Consider the following 23390-nt stretch of genomic DNA (forward strand, 5'->3'; position numbering starts at 1 on the left):
CTTTGGCACTGGTCTTTGGTACTGGTCTGCGCCAGAGCGAGCATCATTTTGGATTTCTAACAAAGGGCTTCCTATCATATACTTACACTCAAGACTGCAGAAACAAAGGAAAATAAGACTGAAAAAAAATGATTCTGTGTTGACACCTAGTTTTATTTTAAAAAAAGGTTTGTTAGTCTATCACAGTCTTCTGCACCTATTTAGTAAATAAAAAAATACAGCAAATAAAATGCTGCACTTGATGCTGGGCTTAGACATGAACAGCTCTCGGCTTTGCCAACAGGATAATGTAGCTCTCATTTTTCATTTGGGAGGAAAGATATGCAGTTTCCTTCTGCTTCTTTCAATTTCCAGTTCAGTGGGTTTTGGATTCAAAAGCCTTCATTTTCCAACTATGGGTTGTTTTTTTTTTCCCTCCTATTTTATATTCCCCCTAACTCATTTAGCCCAGTCATCACAGTGATGGTCCTTGGCTGAGGGTCCTGCCCCTGGGCTCTCTCCAGAACTCTGCTGTCAGGGGCCTTATAGTCAGCCTCTAGGTGTCGCAGTTGCACAATGGCTACAGCTACCTGGCCTCAGGGTCTGTGAGCGCTGGCTTTGTGGCATCGCCAACCTCAGCTGGCCTGGGGTGCAGAGGACCTGACCCGGGATTTGAATCAAGGTCCTCCGCAAGACTGCACTGCCGCTAACTATCCAGCTGGCCCCCCACAATTAACTTTTAATTAAACAATGCTTGATTTTATTTTCACCATAACAAAAATACACCAAATTAAGAAGTGAAAGGTATATGTAAGTGGCATTCCTAATACGTAATGGAAACTAGATCATGATGAATTCTTTCCTAACTTACTTCAGTAGCCAGGAAACTAGAGGTGTGCGTGTCACTCCCTGAACTGTCCTCATTAATACCCAGAAGGCTTCCTTCTCTCACTGAAACAGAGATTAGCAGACAGTCACTCTCACCCTTTCCCTCATTTCACAACCGCTCTTCACAGTGCAGAGTCCTATTCACTTATCCCCCACTGGCACAAACAGGTGAATCCCTCAAGTAAAACCAGAAAACCTCGGCTCTCTCCTTGTTCTATAAACAGTAAATCTGTAAACATATGAGGTGAATTTGCAATCAACTTCTGGAGTAATCTGAAAACAATTCCTAATCCAGTTCTCTTTCAACAGTTTTTCCAATGTCTTATTCACTATTTCAATTTTAGTTTAAAAAAAAAGGAGAAAATATAGTTCAGTTCTTACACTGACCCTATAAAGGGGTATGCAAAGGTTCCTTGTGTTTCTGGAAGCTTTTACATCTATTTTAGCATGACATTTAAAGACATGTATAATAGGAGTCCTTGTCCCTAGTGGGCAGCAGGCATTCACATGTAAAAACTTTCAAAAATTAGAGTTGAAATAGTTAATGTCCAAAAAATGTGTAGTATTTCCTTTATAACTTGAAATATTATTTTTGACTTGCAAATGCATAGTCACAGAATTTGTTGGACCTACATTTCAGTCTGTAACCAGACAGCAGGTTAGGAGAATATTTGTACACTAATATTATTCTATCATTCATGTATTGAATCTGCTGTCTTTACATAAATCTCCCCTGCGGCTTGTCTGTAAATTGATAGGTTTTGCTGTTGGTGCGTCTACCTTGTCAATGTCTGGCGCAGGTTTGGCCAAAAGAAGCGGGAGACGCATGAAACGATATGATCTGTTTTGATGGGCCAAATTTGAGCGCAGCAATACTCTTGAACATACTGTGCACCGTGTATTACTATAAGGAGCTTAACTTTGTAGGTGCTTTATAATAAATCAGTCCACCGGATACCACAGGCAAGAGGCATGTAGTGAAACAATCTGATTGGCTGAACACCGTGGACTGCGTATCTGAAGGTGTCCTTGCGTGCCTCCTGCGGGCGCGGTTCCAGCCTACTGGCACATGCTCACAACTGACCCTGTAATACCGCCCCCCCTGTGCAGAGTGCAGTCTACTCTCATCACATCTCATCAATGCTTCCTAGGTTTTCTACAGTTAATACAGAAGCAATGGAAAAGCAAGTAGCTGGATAGAAACCATGTCTTTATAGGGACAGTAAATATTTCAGATTACATTGCAGGCATTCGGGTCTGCTCCGGTGCCTTCTTCAGACAATGCACTGCATGCACTGATTGGGCAAACGCTGCTATCCTTTCTCTGTTTACCATGCATTGTGGCACAGAACGAAGACCGCCTGAACTCTCCCGAAAAACGAACTCCCTAGCGCTTACAGAATAAAATCACCTGCAGGGAGAGAGCATATCGAAGTGCAATTATTTTTTTTCAGTATTACTTTTTAAGGAAAATGCGTATCAGGCGCCGAAGCTGTGAAATCTAGCGAGGCCTCCCCCATCATCACATTAATACGGCCAGTTGATGCGATGCGCCGGCCGCACACCCGGGGCATTGCTTTGGGCGCCAGGTCGCGAGCGATCAGTTACTAGAGGGGCCGCCGCACTCTCTTCTCTGAACGCTGGGGGGCGGTGGCGTGCGTCCCGGCTTCTTTGTGGCGTCACAGAGCCAGACCCGCCCCTCCACGGCCGCTCTTTTTTCACCTGCGGCTCTCGGTGCCCGTTTCATAGGCGCTGGGCTGGTGCCTCCGCCCTCTCCCTTGCCCGGTGCTTCAGCATGGCCCTGGCTGCAACCCTCCTCTTCCTCCCGAAGAGCCTACCGGCCCGCTTCCAACGGGGCTGCCTCTGAGCGCCCCGCGTCTCTTCCCTCTTTTGTTTCCTTCCCGGCGGTCCATGGGCTTTTGTTCCATGGCCGCGGGCAGCGGGCTCGCCCGGTCTCTGTCCCCCTGCGCGGCTGCTCCTGCTCTCTAACCTGGCCGGCTGCGGACATGGGCTCTCCCGGCATCGGTGCCTGCTCCTGCCGCCGCTCAGCCCTGCTGGCTTTGGACGCCGGCGGAACGAGAGCCGCGATGCTTGGCAGCTTCCTGACCGTAAGTAGCTTTCCCGGTGTGCGCTCGGCGCCCATCACCATCTGCGCTGCCTCTTCTCTCGCATGCATTCCCACATAAACACGGCCCGCGGGCTGGCTAGCCCTAGCCCTGGTTAACTGTAGTTGCTTGGCGATTCTGATCCGAATTTTGGGGCGATGTGAGTCCTGGACCGGGTCGATGCCGCAGTGATGCCAGGCGCTTTCCCCGAAGCCTGGCATCAGTGCTCCGAGAACGACCAGAAAAGCGGTTTGTCTGGGGTCAGATACAGTAGTGTCAAGTTTGGGCGTGGTTGGCAAACAGATCTGTCAGCCGGCGCTTGTAGTTAGTTGGAGACGGTTGTGCCACACGTGGGGCTGAACTATTTCCATACGGGCACAGTGGGGGCAAATCCTGAGACACATCTGGCTCTAAAACAATTGCTAGTTGCGAAGGGGTTGACTAAAAAAATTAAAATGGAAAAAGAATTCTTGTGTCTCTGTTAATCAATGCAAGTATGTGGGAGAGAGTAGACTGTTCCACGCTGTAGATTTATTTATTTATTTAGCATTTTTCTATACCGACCTTCAAGGTTAAATACCTTATCAGATCGGTTACATCGATAGATATAGCAGACGTGATTGCCGTCTTTGGCGAGTTTGCTCATCTGGGTTTTCCTTGGGCTGCCTGTGGTGTCTGTAGATCTCATGTAATGCAGTATTTGATATGGTAATAAGGATGCGCCTAGAAGAAACCAGTGTCTGCTGCTTTTTGCTTCACTCTTGACGTTTGTGAGGCAACGGCAGTTTCCCTTCCTTCCTATAATGTAGGGCGTTTAGTTTCTCTCCTCCTCGGTGGTTCCCGTGATGACGGAGGCTTGGGGAAACTCGGCCCGGTCTTCCAGGAGTTCCCTTTTTTTCTTTTTTTTTTTAATTCTTCTATCTGCATCCTTTTTAGTGAGTCAGCAGCTAATATTGAGTCAGCACTTTTTGTAAGGCCAGGGTTAGCATGCCAAGTCTATTAATAAGTTCCTGGACATCCACTTATTCCACAAGAATAAATGGTTGTCCCGGAACTTATTAAAAGACTTGGCATGCTAAACTCTGTACACGTGCAGATCGTGTTTTTATTGTAATAAATTTCTTTTGGCTTCTTGCTCACACCATTTTTAAGTAAATCCATACATTGGGCTTTAAAGTTTACAAATATTTTAAAGTCCCATTCAATGTATTGTAAAATACCAGGGGGCATAAAGATGATAACATTGTTTGACTGATTTTAAACTGGAATTTAATCTCTCTGGTATCCTATATAATGGAAAAGCAGTTGGATCATTTATTGATGGCTATGGGAGCTCAGTTAGTTGGTGTGGATGGGCAGACTAGATAGTCTGTATGATCTTTTCTGCCTTCATGTTTGTGTTTTCCTGGTGGTGCAGCTTTAACATTTAAAAAAACAATTTATTGAAAAAAATCTTCTACATAGAACTGCCCCCCCCCCCCCCCCCCCCCCCCCCGGAACCGTGTCACCTGGTTTGTAAGCATCTTAAGTTCAGAAAAGCAGAAAATTTAAAAATAAGGGAAAAGAAGCAAAATACACTAAAAAAAACCCCTAAACCATAAAAGCAAAATAGCAACCACAAAGAAGCAAAATTGAGAACAAAGTGAGTAGTATTTTTGGCAGATGCTTAACTTTTCTAACTATATTTCCACTCCTGCCTGTACTAGTATTTAAACATTCTATAGCAGTCCTTTTACTCCTTTCTAATAAGTTAGACATCCCATGGCAGGTGCTTCATGATATATAAAAGTTTCACCATGTGGGTATCTACTTTAAAAAAAAAACTTTCTTTGCTGAACTTGTTTCATGGGCCTTTTGGTAAACCTGAACACATTTTAATAAGAGACACCAACCCCAGCATGTCTTCAGATGTCTGAGATTCAGTAAAATATCACCGTATGGTAGTAGATCAAGGTAAGACTTAGTGTTAATAGGCAAGGGAGAAAAGATGTCTTGAGATGGGATTTAAATAGGGTGTGCAGGGTGGTGAGGTGGGATGAAATAATGGTCACAGTGTGTTACATTTGTCAGCTTCTTAGAACAGTAACAAGCTTTTTAAAAGTTTTGCTCCTACATTAATTTTAGTTTGCACAAACTGTGCCATGAGGGCAGCAGTAGAAGCTGAATTCCCTAGCATGGATGGTGGTGCTACAGCTGGGGGGTTCATAACCAAGGGCCTTGAGCATTCACAGATTGAATCTTGCTTTCAGGATGTCCACAATGAATAATGTTCTGTATCAATAAAGCAGAGATCCCCCCCTCCCCCCTTCTACGAATATCAAAAAAGCAATCAGAAGTACCCAATGTGTACCATTCTCTATAACACTCCCCTGCAAAAGTTCATATAGACACAGCATCGGACAAACGGTGCTAACATTTTCAATAACCTGTCTCTTGCCGCGCAATGGGCTACGGACAGTGTCAGATGAAAACACCTTTGATATTCATATGCTGGGCCAGTGTGCTGTTTCAAAAAAATCTTAGAACAACTTTAATGCCAAAATAATATAAAACCTTAGCTCTTTAATTTCTTCTTCACACTGGAAACTCAATTATAAGTCATTCAACTCATGGTGCTATCTGCTGTCACTGATGCTGTGTACAATATTTCACCCACCTGACTTGACATAGGCCTGTGTTTCGACAAATGCTTTGCCTGCCTCAGGAGTCACATTATCTTCTGACATTCTAAAACCAGCATAACCGCTCAATGTAATGAATGTTCAGCATATAAAGTATTTTTATGAGAGGCTTCTAAAAAAAAACTAAAAAATCATGGGATAGAAGGTGATGTTCTTTTGTGGATTGCAAGCTGGTTAAAAGACAAGAAGCAGAGAGTAGGATTAAATGGTCAGGTTTTACGTGGAAAAAGGTAATCAGTGGAGTGCCTCAGGGATCTGTACTTGGACCAGTGCTTTTTAATATATAAATAATCTGGAAAGGGGTACAATGAGTGAGGTGATCAAATTTGCGGATGACACAAAATTATGCAGATTAGTTAAATCTCAAGCGGATTGTAATGAATTGCAGTAGGATCTTGCAAGACTAGAAGATTGGGCTTCCAAATGGCAGATGAAATTTAATGTGGACAAGTGTAAGGTGATGCATATAGGGAAAAATAACGCTTGTTGTAATTACACAATGTTAGGTTCTATTTTAGGAGTTACCACCCAGGAAAGAGATCTAGATGTCATAGTGGATAATACATTGAAATTGTCGGCCCAGTGTGCTGTGGCGATGAAAAAAGCAAACAATGTTAGGAATTATTAGGAAGGGAATGGAAAATAAAATGGAGGATGTCATAATGCCTCTGTATCTCTCCATGGTGAGACTGCACCTTGAACACTATGTGCTGTTCTGCTCACTGCATCTCAAAAAGGATATAGCTGCACTGGAGAAAGTGCAGAGAAGGGCAACCAAAATAAGGGGCATGGAATGGCTGCTCTATGAGGAAAGCTAAAGAAGTTAGCACCATTTAGTTTGGAGAAGAGACAACTGAGGTGGGGATATGATAGTCTACAAAATCATGAAAGGACTTGAACGCGTTAATGCAAATCAGTTATTTACTCTCTCAGATAATAGGACTAGGGGTCACTCCATGAAGTTAGCAAGTAGCTCATTTAAAACAAATTAAAGAAAAAAGTTTCACTTGGCACATAGTTAAGCTCTGGAATTCATTTCTGGAATTCATTTCCAGAGGATGTGGTTACAGCAGTTAGTGAAACTGGGTTTAAAAAAGGTTTGGATAAGTTCCTAGAGGATAAATCCGTAAACTTCTATGACTGTAATTAATAAGCATCAGTAGTTTGTGATCTGTCTGAGTACTTGCCAAGTTCTTGCGACTTGGATTGGCCACTCTTGGAAACAGGATACTGGGCTTGATGGACCCTTGGTCTGACCCAGTATGGCATTTCTTATGTTATGTTCTTATGTTTTAGTGTTGGAGAATTGGGTTAATAGATGTCTTCTGTAACCTGAAAACCAGACTTGTTTGTAGTTGTTTGGCGACTGCTTTTATGACCCACTGTTAGAAAGAGAGGTTAACTCTGCTGATTGGCATTCTCCACTGACAGACCAAGGATTCAATGAGTACTCATTGAGATGGCACCTCTGATGTGGTAACCTCTTCACTGGGAGTTCAACTGAGGTTAGCAACTCCTTCCGCATAGTTCTAGACTATTATAAAAGCTTTTTTGCCCACTACTGACCTGAGTATTTCAGCTGGTGATCTAGAGGTGAAAGGCAATGCATCCCTCAGCTAATCCAATAAGCTATTAAGGCTCTTGTGATTATTTCTTTATTTCAAGATTAGAAACCATTTTGTCAGTGAAATTATTGCATCTAATACAGGGTAATACAATTTGTTGGTTAATAGCTATGAAAACTATCAAAATGATCTGAAAATAATGCACATCCTCTTAATTTGAGAATGTTTTCCTCATTGGTATTGAATTTATTTATAAATGGCTCTAAGAAAAAAATTTCTTAATGAATTAAAAAAAAACCCCAAAAAAACCCCTCCGATCTTAGAACATTTTGTTAGTAAAATTTTTTTTTCTAAAGCTTGTAGTGATCCAGACAGAGTTGCTGCTTTTTTTCCTAAAATGTTAATAATATTGACATTTGTATAACACTGAGGCATATGCATTGCTTTAAACAAGTACATAAGAGATATGGTCCCTGCTCCTTTGAGCTTAGTCTAGTTAGCCTGATTTTGTTTTCCGTGTCTGAGTTAAAACAATAAGGCCATGAATGGGAAGAATGAAACCTTGTGGGTTAAAGGTGGGATTAGCTTGAGGAAGAGGTAGTTTCAGTGGAGCAGATCTGCAAAAAATGTTGCAAAAACCTGATCCTCGGACTTCAAAACATCTGCAAATACACATGATGCTTACGTTCTTCCCAGAATGTTTTATCTAATTGGCTAAAGCTGAAGGAATCAGGCCTCTGTGCCACTAACCATCTGTGGGGCCGATGCAATAAATATGCGCAGAAAGCGGGCGCTGAACATTCAGTACCCACTTTAATGTGCCACAGGCCCTCCAGGAGGGGTGCCATGCAATATTTAAAGTAGGGGGTCGCGTTAGTAAGGAGGTGCTAGGGTTTCTTGCGCGCCCCTAGCACATCTTTGCTAACGCAAACCTGATCGGCGTCGCTTGTCATTCGAGCGTCTGTTTCCTGCACCGACTGCCAGTGGTGTTTTTTTTTCTATTTTTTTTAACTTTATTTAATTTTGTTTTTCCTCCTACTTAATATCGCAATGATATTAAGTAGGAGGCAGTACAGAAAAGCATTGTTTTTTCTGCTTTTCTGTACTGGTTTAAGGAGCGCTCAGCAAGTAATGCCTGCTCCAGGCAGGCGTTAATTGCTGAGCCCTAGATGTGGGTCCTAGACTAACCACTTTTTTTTCATCTGGAGTGAATGCTAATAGCCTCAATCACATGCATTTGCAAGTGATTAGTTGTATTAGACTCACTCTGCCTTGAACTAGTCTTGAATAGGTGCTAATCCCCTTATTGCATTAGGGGATTCATTAGCGCCTATTCAACCAGCATTGGACTGTGGGTTATACAGTGGGCTCGGCCCCTGTGTAAGAAAAGCAAGAACTGGGTGGGTGAGGGGTAGGGTTGGAAGGCATCACCAAACTTGCCTCCCCAGTCTTTGTTTTTTAATAATGTTTTAATTTAGGACCAATAATGCTTGCATGGTGGTAGCTTGTATAAACTCATTTATTAGACTGAGGTGATTTGAGTGATGTTTGCTTAAGTTGTTTAAACATTTTAACTAAAAAGGAATCTAAAATACTGAGAGCCATAGTGCAAGAATAATGTATTGGCTGGAGGAAGGGGGAGAGGGCTGATTGGTCCAGCAGGCTTCCCTTGCTGTGGGTAGAACCTGAGACCTATGTACAACCTCAAAAAATGTGAACACTACACATCTGAATACATTTTGAGTTTATTTCAATTTTTTCTTTTGGACCAGCACCTTCCTTCTCCTCCTTTGGGCTTCCAGTTCAGTCAGAGCCTGCACCAATGAACCTTTATTTGTAGCTGCTTGGGATTTCCCTTCATTTTTTCCTAGTTAGCCCATCCATCAGTGACACTCCTCTGGTAGAGAGGCTCAGACTCTGGTTCCCTTAGAAACCTGATTCAGAGCTGATTTTGAGGCGGCTAGTAAGTGCCGCTGTTGTGTTGATGCCTGGGGCTTCCTCCCAGGAGCTGTGAACACCCGTTCTTCTTTTAAGAGAAAGTTGATCCTTTCTGTTGTTGCATTATATGACAGAGTACGTTTTAGGTTTTTGCAAACAATCAGAAGGTAAGAGCTTAACCCGATAGATGTGCATCTTTATTCAGACTGATGTAGGACAAGGGGCCAAATGTGCTGAAAGGGAAAAATTCTTAGCACATCTGGCCCTGTGTGAGGTGACTGTGTAATTTCAGAATAGCAGAGTATCATTGTTAGGGGTGGGAGTTTTACAGTATTGGGTACAGGGTAGGAACATCGCTGCGTTAACTGCCTCTTTAAGGTAATTGAATGAAGATGGAAGTATCACTTTTTGATGAATGATTCTTGAAAGCTTCTGTTAGCAGTGATTCATCCCAGGAAAGCTTCTTGTAACACCTTCCCGTAGTGTCTTGTAACAGTTGTAGAGTCACAAGCTGGAAGGTGAAGTGAACGGAGAAACCTAGAAAGTCAGGCCTTCGGGTTCTGCTTACATTGGCACTTGGAGTGGTTGTATTTAGCAGACAAATTCTTGAAAATATCACATGAGATCTTTGTAAAAAAAAAAAACAAAAAACAACAAAGCTAATTAGGTCTTGTAGCTAGATTTTCTTATAAGAACACAAAATTGGAGGAAATTCTTAAATATGCTCTGGACAATGAGTTGAGGAGAAAAGGCGTAAAGAGAAGCTGCATTAGTTTATATATAAACTTGAGGAATTGCTGGAGAAGGAAGCTTTTCAGTATGTTGTCTGACTGTTTTTATTTTATATTTTAAAGGTTCAGTCTGATTGGAAAAAAGCAGAAAGTAGCCACCAAAGGAGAATTAAAAAAAATGTACTAACAACTATGGTGATAAATGTCCATAAGACAAACTGAACCATAAGAGATGATGTGTCTTCTGCCTCTTTACTCACCTGTGGTATACTCTGCAGAAGGAAGACCTGTCTAATCCATGGAGCATTAGCTGCAACCATCTTGTTAGCAAAAAAAACCCCAACATTTTAGTTTTAGTGTAGAATTTGTTTTGGGTATTTGGTACTCCGTTTTCAGGAAAGCTGCAGCAGGCCAGTTTAGGGTTGCCTACTGCCCAGTTTTGAACCAGACAGTCCAATTTTCTGTTCACCTGTACAGTGCCCGGTGGGAAGTATTGACCGGACACTAAAAATCTGTCTCCTGCAGCAGGCAGCTCCTTTCCCAGACTGCTCTGCACCATTTCCTGTTTACAGGTGGGGGGGGGGGGGGCACTAAGGCAGCAGGAACAGCATGAGAGTGGAGCTGTGCTGTGATTGGTAGCTGTAGGGAGTGGGGGGCGGGACCTTACCTAAGCGCACGCTCCTTAGCAGTTGCTCTCTGGCTCTTCCCCCAGCTCCTCCCTCTACTGTGATTGGAAGCTGTGGGGAGAGGGGATGGGAACACAGCTCAATCTCTCCCTCCTCTCGGCTGCTCTAGCAGCACTTCCTGCATAGCTCAAGAATGCCTCGGAGGGGGGAGAGAGGCACAGAGGAGGCAAAAAAAAAATGGGATGGGAGAAAAAAATAAGGATGCAGGGAATGGAGATGAAGGGGGGGGGGGGTACAGGCTGGGGCTGGGGATAGAGAGGGAGATGCACGGGCTGGATGAGAGAGCCAGTGGTGCCATAAGGAAGGGGAGACGGGATGAAGGAGGGAGAGATACAGGAGGGCACAAGGGGCTGGCTGGAGGGACTGGCACAGGGGATGGAGATGGGGGAGAGTCAATAGAGCATAAGAGAGGTTGGAGGAAGAGAGAGTGGGGCACAGGGGCTAAGGATGAAAAGACAGGTGGGTATAAAAGATGAGGGGAGAGACAGGACACAGGGCCTGGAGAAGATGGGAAAAGAGACAAGGGAGGGCACATGAGGGGGAGAGATAAGGGGCAGTGGGAGGGGAAAGAGTTGAGGTATACGGAATGAGGGAAAAGAGAGGAGACAGGAGTAGGGGACAAATATACGCAAATGTATGCTAATATTGGAAAGGAATGGGACACTGCCTCCTCCCAGTCCTCAGGTGTCCAGTCATGGTCTAAATACAATTTGGTAACCCTAGGCCAGTTACATGCTGTCAAGGTAGGCCAAGCTAAGTGCATAATGCTGGTCGCAGACACGTGGGTGAGAAGGGCACGTCCTTGTGGTTGGAGATGGGGGGTATATAGAATTACATTTTTCAAAGGCTTAGTTCAAGAGCTAGGCAGGTAGATCGACTGACCCTGAATAAGTGGATTTTTAGTCACCTGAAAGTGTGTTGAGTACTTTTATTAGAAAGAGGAGTTCCATAGTTGGGAGGTGTGGCTATAAGCTTACAAAATATCTGCACATAGGCATGCCTCTGGTGCACCATTGCTCATTTTTATCCCACCTTTTTAGTGCCACTTCAGAGCGGATTACGGTCAGTTACAGAAGGAGTTTTAACATAGTAGACAATAGCAGATAAATCCAGTTGACTTGGTTTTTGTAAATTTTTGTTGTGTTCCTATTTGATTTTCTCCTGTCCTGGCTAGATGTGCATTCATATTTAATTTAACTCCCAGCCCTCACCCCGTTGTCCCCAGGGGTTTACAGTCTAAGGTCCTGATTTACTAAGTACTTTTCCTATAGACATAAAATGGGACAAAAACCTGTAGTAAATAAGCCCCTTAAGGGGCCGATGCAATAAATGTGCGTAGAAAGCTGGCGCTGAACAGTTAGCGCCCGCTTTCTTAACGTGCCATGCAATATTTAAATTAGGGGGGTTGCTTTAGCAAGGAGGCGCTAGGGTCGTGCGACCCTAGCTAATGAGAACCCGATCGGTTTTCCTAACTGGGCTGTCTGCCAGTTAGGAAAACCGATGGCAGGGGTTCAGGAAATGGACGCTTGTCAGTTGAGCATCTGTTTCCTGCACCTGACTGTCAAGTGTGGTGTGTTTTTGTTTTGTTTTTTTTGACTCTTCAAGTTTTTCCTCCTACTTAATATTGCAATGATATTAAGTAGAAGGAAGTACAGAAAAGCAGTTTTTTCAGCTTTTCTGTACTTGTTTTAAATGCACTCAGCTACTAACGCCTGCACTCAGCTACTAACGCCTGCTCCTGCTCCAGGCAGGGGTTAATAGCTGATCGCTAAATATATGTCCGAGATGCACATTCTTTTTTTTTGCATGGGAGTGAATGCCTAATAGCGGCATTTGCGTGTGATGAGCGCTATTTGGATTCTCTCCGCGTTGGACGCACGTTGAATATGCGCTAATCCCCTTATTGCATTAGGGGATTGATTAGCGCCTATTCTACCCGCGTCCGACTGCAGGTTATACAGTGCGCTTGGCTGAGTGCACTGTATTGCATCGGCCCCTAAGTTTGTACCTGAGGCAGTGGAGGTTGAAGACACTTGGCCAAAGTCACAAGGAGCTTCGGTGGGATTTGAACCCTGGCTTCCTTGGTTCTCAGCTCACTGCTCTAACCACTAAGCAACAATTCCACTGCGTAACAATCTGATCTTTATACAGTGTATTTGGGTATCTTGTGTGTGTGAAATTTTGGTTGCTTTTCTGAGGGCTGGAAAGCATGTACATATTTTTTTAAGTCAGGCATCGTATAGAAGATTTGCCCTATAAAGTGCATAAACACGTTGCATGTGCTGGCCTTGAAACGTTTCTGAACATTCATGTCAATAGAAACAAAGTGATGGTGGTTGCTCCCTCAAGCGAGCGAGAATGCTAGGGCCTGATTCATTCCGGAGTTTCCCGTAAATAAAGGGTGGGCGACAAACCTTGAAGAATCTAGCACAAAACACTACTAAGACTTTACAGCCTTGTTAAGAGTAAAATATCCTTCACAAAAGGCAAACATATTTTCATAAAATATTAAAGCTAATTCAGAATTTTATGATTGTTACTATTGTAACCCACCTAAAATTGTTTCAATTTTATGTAAAATATTTATTGCCCGCATATCAACTGTTATGTTTAGCTGTGTGATATGGCATGCCATGTTCCCCAGTAAGAATATAGGGATCGGGCATATCTGTATTAGGGATTTTTAATTATTATTGTGTTTATGCTGTATTATTTTTATATAAACCACTTTGGGTCACCTTTCTTGGGGGGGAAAAAGGTGGAATGCAAGTATAAAATGTGGACAGACATTTCTGGGCTCTTCACCTTGTCTTCAGTGACCATATCCATTTCCATTAATGGCATTTAATAGGCCACAGAATCTGCAAATTTAATTTTGAAACACTCCTACATAAAACTCCTCAGTGTTTGCAGTTAGTGTGCATGAGAGAAAAGTTGCATGTTACTGAAGACTCTGTATATGTCCTGAGGGCTATGTCTTCCTTTCGCCTGGTGGCATCCGAACTAGTAGTGGGGTAGAAGAGTCGGTCCTGTGCTGGGGGCTATTTTCTCCCAAAGGGGACTAGGTTCTTTTGCCTGATGTTGGAGTTTCTGGGTGGATTAATAATTATGGGATATTAGTTGAGGGGGATTGGAATGATCATTTGTTTGAAATTTTGATTATATTTTGTCATGTTGAATTTTATTGAATTGATTTATATTTTATAATATTACATTTTATTGCTTTGTAAGTCACCCTTTCTGAAGTAGGACAGCATATACAAGCACAATGTAATATAGCGATAAACTCTCCATTCCCTTAAACCTCATTGCCCCCCCTCCAAACCAGACAATAATGCCCCTACAACACACCACAAGAAAACCTATAACCCTCTGAACTTGATCCAAGGCGTGCTTGAAGGGTTAAGCACCTTTGGAGGTGACCTGCTGCCGCTGGCTGACTTCAGTCTTAAAGCCATCACTGATGACATCATCTAGGGGTGGGGCTTGAATTCAGACTGCTTCAATCCTTTGCCCTAAGGCTTGTCAGGTAGATGTCATCTGGTTATTTATGGCTCCTGTGTTAGAAACAATCGTGTTTCTGTTCTCACCTCATGGTGCATGCCATTTTAGAAGAAAACAGTAAACCATGCAAGCTTGTTGGGAAAACTAACGACCTGGGAGTTTTAACATAGAAGACAATGGCAGATAAAATCCAGTCTGCCTGGCTAAAGTCAGTCTTGGTTGTGTTCCTATTTGATTTGCCCCCATTCTGGGTAGATGTGCCATACATATTTAATCTGACTCCCAGCCCTCACCCTGTTTTCTTACCATCAAGCTTTTGCAATGATCAAAACTGCAACCAAAATGAATCGTGGTGAGGTCTAAACATTCAGCTGCCTAAAGTCTGCTTGACCTTGCGGAATGGTGGCTGACCACCACTAACTTGCTGTGAAATTGAAACCTACTGGTTCCCGTTTGGCTACTCCATGGGCTCCAGTGTCGCTTGGTTGTGCATCCTTTATTTGCTCTTTGTTTTCTGGGGAGTTGCAGTCTTGCCGATTCCACTTCAGCTACCCTGTGACTTGCAATGTTGTGAAATCGTGTTTCCTTTCCCTATACCTTTTCTCTTTATTGCACCGCTTCTTGCTGCTGCTGTTCTGTGAGTGAAGAGGGGTTTGTTTACAATTCTGCAACCTCCTGACCCTGTACCTACCCCTGTCCCAAGTGTCCTTGAATTCTGTCACCACCTCTGCTGGTAGGTTGCTCCAGCATCTACCATCCTCTCAGTACAGAAGTGTGTTTTCTTTGCTTCTGCCGTACTTTCCTCTCTATTTTTGTTATGCCCTTTTCTTTCTTGAAATTCCTGATCTATGGAAAATTTCACTCCTTCTACATCTTATTGAAGCCTTCAAATGTGAACATTTTTATTATATCGCCCTTTGAGTACGTTTTGAGTGTGTTAAGCCTTTCTTTTGCAAGATTTGTGTTGCACATTCATATCATTTTAGTAGACATTTTTTCTAAACTACTTCCCTCCTCTCACTCTTTATGAAGGTATGGCGTTCATAACTGAAAACAGTACTCAAGGTGGCATCTTACCATCGACTTGTACTCTCTGCTGATGATACCTTTACTTATCCACCCAAGTATACTGTTAGCTTTCTCGATTGCTTTATGATGTTAACTGGCTACTCATAAGACTATAAGAACATGCCATACTGGGTCAGACCAAGGATCCATCAAGCCCAGCATCCTGTTTCCAACAGTGGCCAATCCAGGCCATAAGAACCTGGCAAGTACCCAAAAACTAAGTTTATTCCATGCTACTGTTGCTAGTAATAGCGGTGGTTATTATCTAAGTCAACGTAATTAATAGCAGGTAATGGACTTCTCCTCCAAGAACTTATCCAATCCCTTTTTAAAAACAGCTATACTAACTGCACTAACCACATCCTCTGGCAACAAATTCCAGAGTTTAATTGTGAGTTGAGTGAAGAAGAACTTTCTCAGATTAGTTTTAAATGTGCCACATGCTAACTTCATGGAGTGCCCCCTAGTCTTTCTATTATCCGAAAGAATAAATAACCAATTCACATCTACCCGTTCTAGACCTCTCATGATTTTAAACACCTCTATCATAACCCCCCTCAGCCGTCTCTTCTCCACGCTGAAAAGTCCTAACCTCTTTAGTCTTTCCTCATAGGGGAGCTGTTCCATTCCCCTTATCATTTTGGTAGCCCTTCTCTGTACTCTTGGGTCATCTAAGATGATTACTTCTAGTTCTTTATTGTTTACAGTTTCCTGTAGCTGTCCTAACTATATATAGCTAGTGGATTTTTACATCCAAATGCGTGCTTTTACACTTTTGAGCTTTGAAGCTCATTCTCCATATCCTTAAACATTCAGTTTTGTTCTTTTTTTTTTTTCAAATCCTCTTTTACTTTCACGATCCATTTCAGCATTTTGTTCTCTTTTAGAGTTTTGCATCATTTACAAACATTTTCAGGCAGAAGCAATATCAGCATGGGGAAAACGGGCGCTCATGATTGAGCGCCCGCACTCCTAACGTGCACCAATCGACCTCTCCGGGGCACCCGATTTAATATTTAAACTGGCTGCCATGGTAAAAAGGAGGCGCTAGGGGAAATTGTGCATCCCTAGTGCCTCCTCAGCAGCAGACGCTCAATTTTACGAGTGTCTCTTTTCCTAATCTGTGCACAGCTACAGGTTAGGAAAAGGGACACTTGTTAACTGAGCATTCTTTTTCCTGACTGCTGGCAAATTTTAAAAACATTTTTTAAAACTTACAAAAAGGAGAATTTTCTGCTTTTCTGTACACTTTTTGGGCTGCTCAAAAATTAACGCCTGTTCTGGGGCAGGCATTAATTTTAGAGAGTGAAATTGTGCACATTGGGTGCACCTCCGTGTTTGTTTTTTTTTATTGGGGGGGGGGGGGGGGGGGAAAGAATAGCTAATAGCCTCATCAACATGAATTTACATGTGATGAGTGCTGTTAGCTTCGCGGCGGGTTGGGCAAACGTCTTGGATGTGCTGATCCCCCTTATAGCATAAGTGGTTGCTGATGTGTGTCCAAAATGCGCATCCGCTACGGGTTAACCGGTGCGCTCAACTGAGCGCACTGTATTGCATCAGCCTGCCTGCTTTCTCAGGTCCCTCTGCACTGCTGCTAATAAGGATATTGAAAAGAACTGTTCCCCTGGCACTGAGCCCTAGGATATCATTGGCCACTTTACTTTCTGCAGAGTGGACTCCATTTACCATTCACTCTGCTTTTTGTTGCTCAACCAGTTTCTCACCCAGTTCACAACTTTCTGTCCTGCTCTCATACCTTCCAGCTTGTTTGCAAGTCGTCTATGGCAAGTAGTGTCAGGAGCCTTAACTGACCTTCAGAAAGGCAACATCTAATGCCCCTCCCTGATCCACTTCTTTTTGTCATGTCCTTAAAGAGCTTAATTAGGTTTGTCTGATCGAATAGTTTCGGATAAACCTTCTTTGAAAAGGTGATTCTATTAGCCAGCACATCTGATCCAACCAGAAAGGAACAAGTAGATGTGCATTTGTTTCAAAATGAAATGAAAAATGTGACAGGTTTTTACTTCCTTTCATTTCCAAGGAAAACAAAATAACACCAATGAAAAAATGAATGTCTGGAGGAAGCATTAAGCATGTTCAACTGCCTGGACACAACTATAGATTCAGTCTAACTTCAATAACAGGATACGCTGTGGAAACAATACTAAACAAAAAAAGAAATAGTGCAGAATCTGCAAGAAGTAAACTGTGAACTCCTGGGGTCTGGCTTGCAGGAAAGGGAAGATTGTTGTAAAGAGTGAAAGATCTGGTTAAAATAGATGGTTTTCTTTTGCTGACTTCCAGCCCATTCTTAGCTTGCATTATTTTATTTATTTATTTATTTAAGGCTTTTATATACCGACTTTCTTGATACAAATCAAATCAACTCTGTTTACATCGAACAAAGCGGTTAACCGTAACCAAATAACAAGAGACACAGACTGAAGAAGCAAAAAGTTACATTGTAACAGGGGTGCAAAACTGGGGATAGGAAATATAGGGGGGAGAACAGAGATAAATAACTTTTTACAGAAGAAGGTGTGGGAGGGAGGCAAGGAGCCCATCACATTATAATGTATGAGTACTTAGTGTTTGTTTAATCACAGTAGAGTTGGGAACAGTTCTAAGTCAAGCTATTGGCTTAGGAACAGGGAAAGGCTCAACAGAAAAGCCAAGTCTTGAGTTTCTTATTAACCATGTTCATTGCCATTTATGAGGCAAGAGGGGTAAAGATGTGAAGGTCTTAAAATAAAAACCGGAACCTTTCAGAAACAGTTTTCCTTCTCTCCCTCCCCTCAAACCCAGTATGAAAAACAAAACCCCAAAACAGAAAATTGCCATCTCTGGAGAGGAGCTCTAAAGCAGAGATTCTGTGACCCTTTATGTATATTACCCGGCTTTTACTTTCCCATAGCTTCCCTCTTCTCTTTTACTCATCTGATGTCTTAAGGATTCGCCTCTTGGCTGATGGACGTATCGCAGCTCTCTTCAGAATCTAGTTTGCCTTTTGGACCAACTTAGGGTTGCCAACTGGCTCCAGATTTTCAGGACAGGTGGTGACCAGTTCTGGTTTATGCCATTTCACACAGGGAATTGTTGTTCTGATTTCCCTATTGCACTTCCTTTAGAAAAGCAAGGCTACAATTCCCTGCATGCAATGGGGTAAAACCAGGACTGGAACAACCTTTCCTGAACATCTGGATCCAGTTGGTAACCCTAGATCAGCTGTGTATGTGTAAATAACTAGTTAGAAAATGGAGGTGGTGATGCCCTTGTACAAGTCCCTTGGTGAGGCCTTACCTGGAGTACTGTGTTCGGTTCTGGAGCCCTTATCTCAAAAGGGACAGGGAAAGGATGGAGGTGGTCCAGAAGAGGGCTACTAAAATGGTGTGGGGACAGTATCAGAAAACCTATGAGGAGAGACTGAAGGATCTGAATATGTATACTCTGGAAGAGAGGAAGCGCAGGGGTGATATGATACAGACCTTCAGATAACTAAAATGTTTTAATGATGTGGAAAAGTCAGATCTTTTCCATTGGAAAGAAGTCAGTAGAACTAGGGGTCATGAAGTGAAACTCCGAGGATGCCTCCAGAACCAATGTCGGAAAATATTTCTTCACAGAGAGGGTCTTGGATGCCTGGAATGCCCTTCCAGAGGAGGTATTGAAAGCCAAAACAGTAAAAGAATTCAAAAGGGCATGGAGTAAATACTGTGGATCCCTAAAGGCTAAAGGATGGAAAGAAGAAAAGAGTGTATAGAGAAACTTGATGGTGTGGTGGTTATTACCCTTAACCAATAAGCCTTGATACTGTTGATGCAACGCCATCATTGCTCTCTGCTTCAAAGGCAGGGGGAGAAGGGAATTGGATTCGTACAGCACCCAAGGGCCACGACTTTTATGGTCTGGGGAAACAAGTATGGGGGTAATATGCTGATGCGGCAGTTACTGGCCTTAACCAATAAAACTGATACTTTGATGCAACTCAAACATTGCTCTTTGCTTCAACAGCAAGGCATAATGGGGAATTGGTTTCAACAGCAATCAGCAAGGGCCCAGACTTTTACAGTGTGGGAAAACTGGTAAGCACGGGGGTAAATGGTGAATTGGATTCAAACAGCAACCAGCGAAGGCCTTTGCTTTTATGGTCTGGGAAACTGATGAGCATGGGGTAACCTACATGGCTATCATAAGCTTACTGGGCAGACTGGACGGACCATTTGGTCCTTTTCTGCCATCATTTCTATGTTTCTCTGTCTCTTGAACAGCATTCAAGACTTCTGTCTCCTGACCACTGTACAATAGAGAGATGAGGGTACAAAGAAATAAGGGCTAGACTGGAGGGAGAGAAAAGTGGTCCAAATCTCCTATTCTGCTCTCTCCCCTTACTTGACTGCTGTTGCTCTGTACTCTGATATATCCCTTTACCATAAACCTTGGGTATTAAATTTTTAAAGTATTGGATCCATTGCTTTAAAGCTATTCTTTAATTTTGCAGATGTGAAGTGTATTAGTTATCCAGCTAAATATGAATCTGTTAGCACACACAACTATACCTTTAATATTTTTTGTTAATAAGCAGTAACTGAAGTAAGGATATATTGTAACCCATGCATGAGAAGCGCCTACGATTTTTGATGTCTTTATGTGGTATTTTGCATGATTTGGCTTTTATGCTTTTGCTGTGGTGTTGTGTAGCATTCTCAGTTAAGTGCTTTCCAAGCTTCACGTTGTCCGTTCATGAAACCAGATGCAGAAAGTAGAGGTGCTCCTTATCTTAACTAGAGTGTGCATGTTGTTTGCCAACTCATTCCACAGTTAGATGTGATGCGGTGAGCCTTTTTTTTTTTTTGTGCCACATGTTTGTTACTGGTATGCACAAATGCCTGGCCCCTCTGCAATACTGTGCAACTCGTTAGCCAGCAATGGGCTGAGAACCTGGGAAGCCAGGATTCAAATCCCGCTTCTCTCACTGCCACTCCTTGTAATATTACTTCACTCTCCATTGCCTCAGATACAACCCTGGATTCTAAGCACTCTAGGGATAGCAAAGTACCTGTATGTAACTTGCCTCGAGCTACCGATGAGAGAGGTGTGAACTAAATATAAAAGTAAATGCAAACATTTCACATGAGATGAAACACTGGACAGAAATTTGGGAATCAGTTAAGACAAATTGTAATGCAACTTGTGGAGATATTGCCTAGGGAAAGGAGAGCAGTCTCTTCTTATCTTGGTTTTCTCCTTACCCCTCCCGATTTACTTTTACTGTATCCTCTGGTTCTTTCTCCCATCACTATTCTGCCATTGTTTTGTGTGCTTTATGGCTCTGTTGTGGGCCCTTTTCTCACTTCACTTCATTTGGTGCTCTGATATCCTCCCATGGATTTCAGTACCACTTATATGCTGACAATTCCCAGATCTACCTCTCTACACGGGAAATTTCACACACATCCAGTCCTAAATTTTAATTTGCTTGTTTTGACATTACTGCCTGCACGTTGCATCTCCATCTTAAACTTAGCATAACCAAGATGGAATTTCTTGTTTCCTGCTTTTGCTTCTCTCTCTCTCTCTTCCAGTCTCTGTGCATGGTGTTCCCTTGGCCTGTAGCCTTACACACATCCAAAACATTGCTACAATCCATCCTTTCCTTTCTGAGCATGCTTTAAAATGCTCATCCTCTACCTTCCATTTGGATTACAACTTGCTCTTTGTGGGCCTCTACTGCAATCTATTAAAAGTTCAACTGCATAACTTATTTGTTTTCAGTGTTGCTATGATCATGCAACTCTTCTTAAATGCCACATTGGCGCCCTGTCCTCTTCCATATAATACTTCTGGGGGAATTTTGCACAAAATTTTTTTAAAATTCTGCAAACTTTATATTGGTCAAAATAACTCAATTTACATGAGTCTTTAATTACGTTTTAAATTAATACAGAAAAGTTATTACTTAAAGATGCAGAATTTCCCTAGAAAATCAGTGTCCCTTCCACTCTCTCCCTACTCCCCTGGCCACTTTGCCCTCTCGGGCCCCAACTCCTCCACCTGCCAGTATTTCTCCCTTTCACTCTATCGCCAGTCCCAGAGTTTGACCCCGTTCTCAGTACTGCCCCCTCACACAGGCTCCCTCTGTCGTCCCCCCTCTCTAGTACACAAACGCTCCCTCACTCTCTTGCACACAGACATTCCCTCTCTTGCATACACACCCACACAAGCTTCCTTTCTCTCTCATACATGTCTCTCTCTCATGCACGCCTTCACACAGGCTCTGATTAGCACATACACAGGCTAGCACCCTCACATGCACATGAGCTCCTAATCTCTCACACACATACACACTCCTTCACAATCTCCTCAGAGGCGCTCTCTCTGGCATCCACACTCAAGCATTCCCCCTGCTCACTCTCTCTCTCCCCCCTTTCCCTCTCCTTTTTCACACACACACACACACACACACACACACACACACACTTTCACCGGGGCCTTCATCTTCGCTGCAAGCGGCGCACCAGGGCCTTCATTTTCGCATGTGCCATTAGCAGCATGCCGGGGTCTCCTCTACCATTTTCTGTGCAGAATTTGGCAACTGAGCACAGAATTTCCCTAGGACTAATATACATTTCAAGCTTTTTACCCTTCTTCATGAACTCATTCAACGAGCAAGTCACCCTTATCTGTGCCCTTCTCCACTGCCAAAACCCAAATCCGTGCTTTCCACTTTGCTGCGCTCTATATCTGGAATAGATTTCCTGAGGTGGCATGTCACGCTGCTTCTCTGGCTGTATTCAAATCCCTTTTAAAAACTCACCTTCTTGAAGCTGATTTTAAATTCTAAACTCTTCTCTTTAGTAAATACTTTTTCCCAGGCTCTTGTTTGTCTTGATTAAATTGTAAGCTCCATAGCGTAGAAACTGTCTTCTTTATCTGTCTAGTAGTGCTTTATACGCAGTAATAGCAGGAAGACCATAATGGAATTGCCATTTAGTTTTTATTCTCAAGGGTTGTTGGGTAAAAGTGATGTCGGTGCCGGAGGAAGAGACATCACCTCAGGCTATGGCTGCCTAATTCACTTGCTCTTAATCGCATCAACAAGCATCCCCTACATTTAGCGGTTTGCTAAGCATATCCTCAGCAGTGCTCAAAAGCAAAGACCAAGTTGATTCTTTTGATGGCATCTCTGAAAAAGAAAACTGATTTAAAACAGTTTTCTTATGCTGGAGTTTCGACGCGGGAAGTGGGAATGCGGTGGCTATGGCTGACTAAGAGGAGACGGAAACATGGAGGCCTGCCGTGAGTACAACTCTTTCTCAACATGAGTTTCAGCAATGGTTCACGGAGCTCCAGGCTGACATGCTGGTGATTTTAAGGAGGAGATTGCTAATACTGTGGCCAATTTTTAAGCGTGATCTCACTGAGTTAGCTGCCAGAGCTGAAGAGGCAGAAACACGCCTTGATGATCATGCTGCAGAGAGATTGCAGTTTCAAGAAGCTCATGATAAAATGCATTTTACAGAGGGGGAGCTGGAGGATCTGGAAAATAACATGAGTTAACCTGCTATTTAGAGGGGTCTCGGAGAGCCAGGAGTTTGGCAACTGCTTCCAAGTGGTGGAGATAGCATATATATGCCGCTGCTTGGCTCTGAAGATCAAACTGTTATACCAATGGTACAGCTAGAAAGAACTCATCAGCTTTGGGAGCACCTCTAGGTAATCTGCTTAGAGACATAGTTGCTTGCTTCCACAAATTTCTGGTTAAGGAGAAGGTGATGCTGGCAGCAAAAAGGCATGGACCCATCACCTGGAAGGGCCATAGAGTGGAGATATTCCAAGATTTATCATCTCTTACCATTTGTAAGGGCATTTTAACAGAATTCCGCAATCGAAACGTGTGCTACTGCTGGCAATTCCCATTTGCACTCAGCTTTACAACAGCAGGTGTAACCTCTAAGGTTCGCACAGTGGCTGAAGCAGTGGAAATCATGAAGGCGGCTGGAATTGAATGTTGCAAAAGCTCCATTGTTTCAAAGTGCTACTGGACCATTGAGAGCTGGTATAACTCCCTCCACTTCAGAATCTATGCAGACGATATTCAACTATTAGTTCCTTACAAAACTTCTTGGCCAGACACACTTTCTACAATAATACTATACCTATCCACAATCAACACCTGGCTTGCTCATAATCGGCTAAGATTAAATCCTGCAAAAACTGATCTTACATATCTGTCCTCAATCTC

At 42.9% G+C, this 23390-nt stretch overlaps 1 protein-coding gene across 2 annotated transcripts in view; it reads left to right on the forward strand.

Annotated features, from left to right (window-relative positions):
- The first annotated feature begins 2510 nt into the window (after positions 1 to 2510).
- TNFRSF21 (TNF receptor superfamily member 21) overlaps positions 2511 to 23390 on the forward strand; it is a 146962-nt gene continuing 126082 nt past the window's right edge. Inside the window, exon 1 of one of the 2 annotated variants that reach the window (XM_029596053.1) lies at positions 2511 to 2975. In XM_029596053.1, the coding sequence (XP_029451913.1) occupies positions 2874 to 2975 (102 nt within the window). In that variant the 5' untranslated portion in view covers positions 2511 to 2873. The remainder of the gene's footprint in view (positions 2976 to 23390) is intronic. The other variant, XM_029596052.1, reaches the window with a different exon arrangement.

The sequence above is a fragment of the Rhinatrema bivittatum genome, chromosome 3 (genome assembly GCF_901001135.1).
Source record: "Rhinatrema bivittatum chromosome 3, aRhiBiv1.1, whole genome shotgun sequence".
NCBI classification, from domain to species: domain Eukaryota; kingdom Metazoa; phylum Chordata; class Amphibia; order Gymnophiona; family Rhinatrematidae; genus Rhinatrema; species Rhinatrema bivittatum.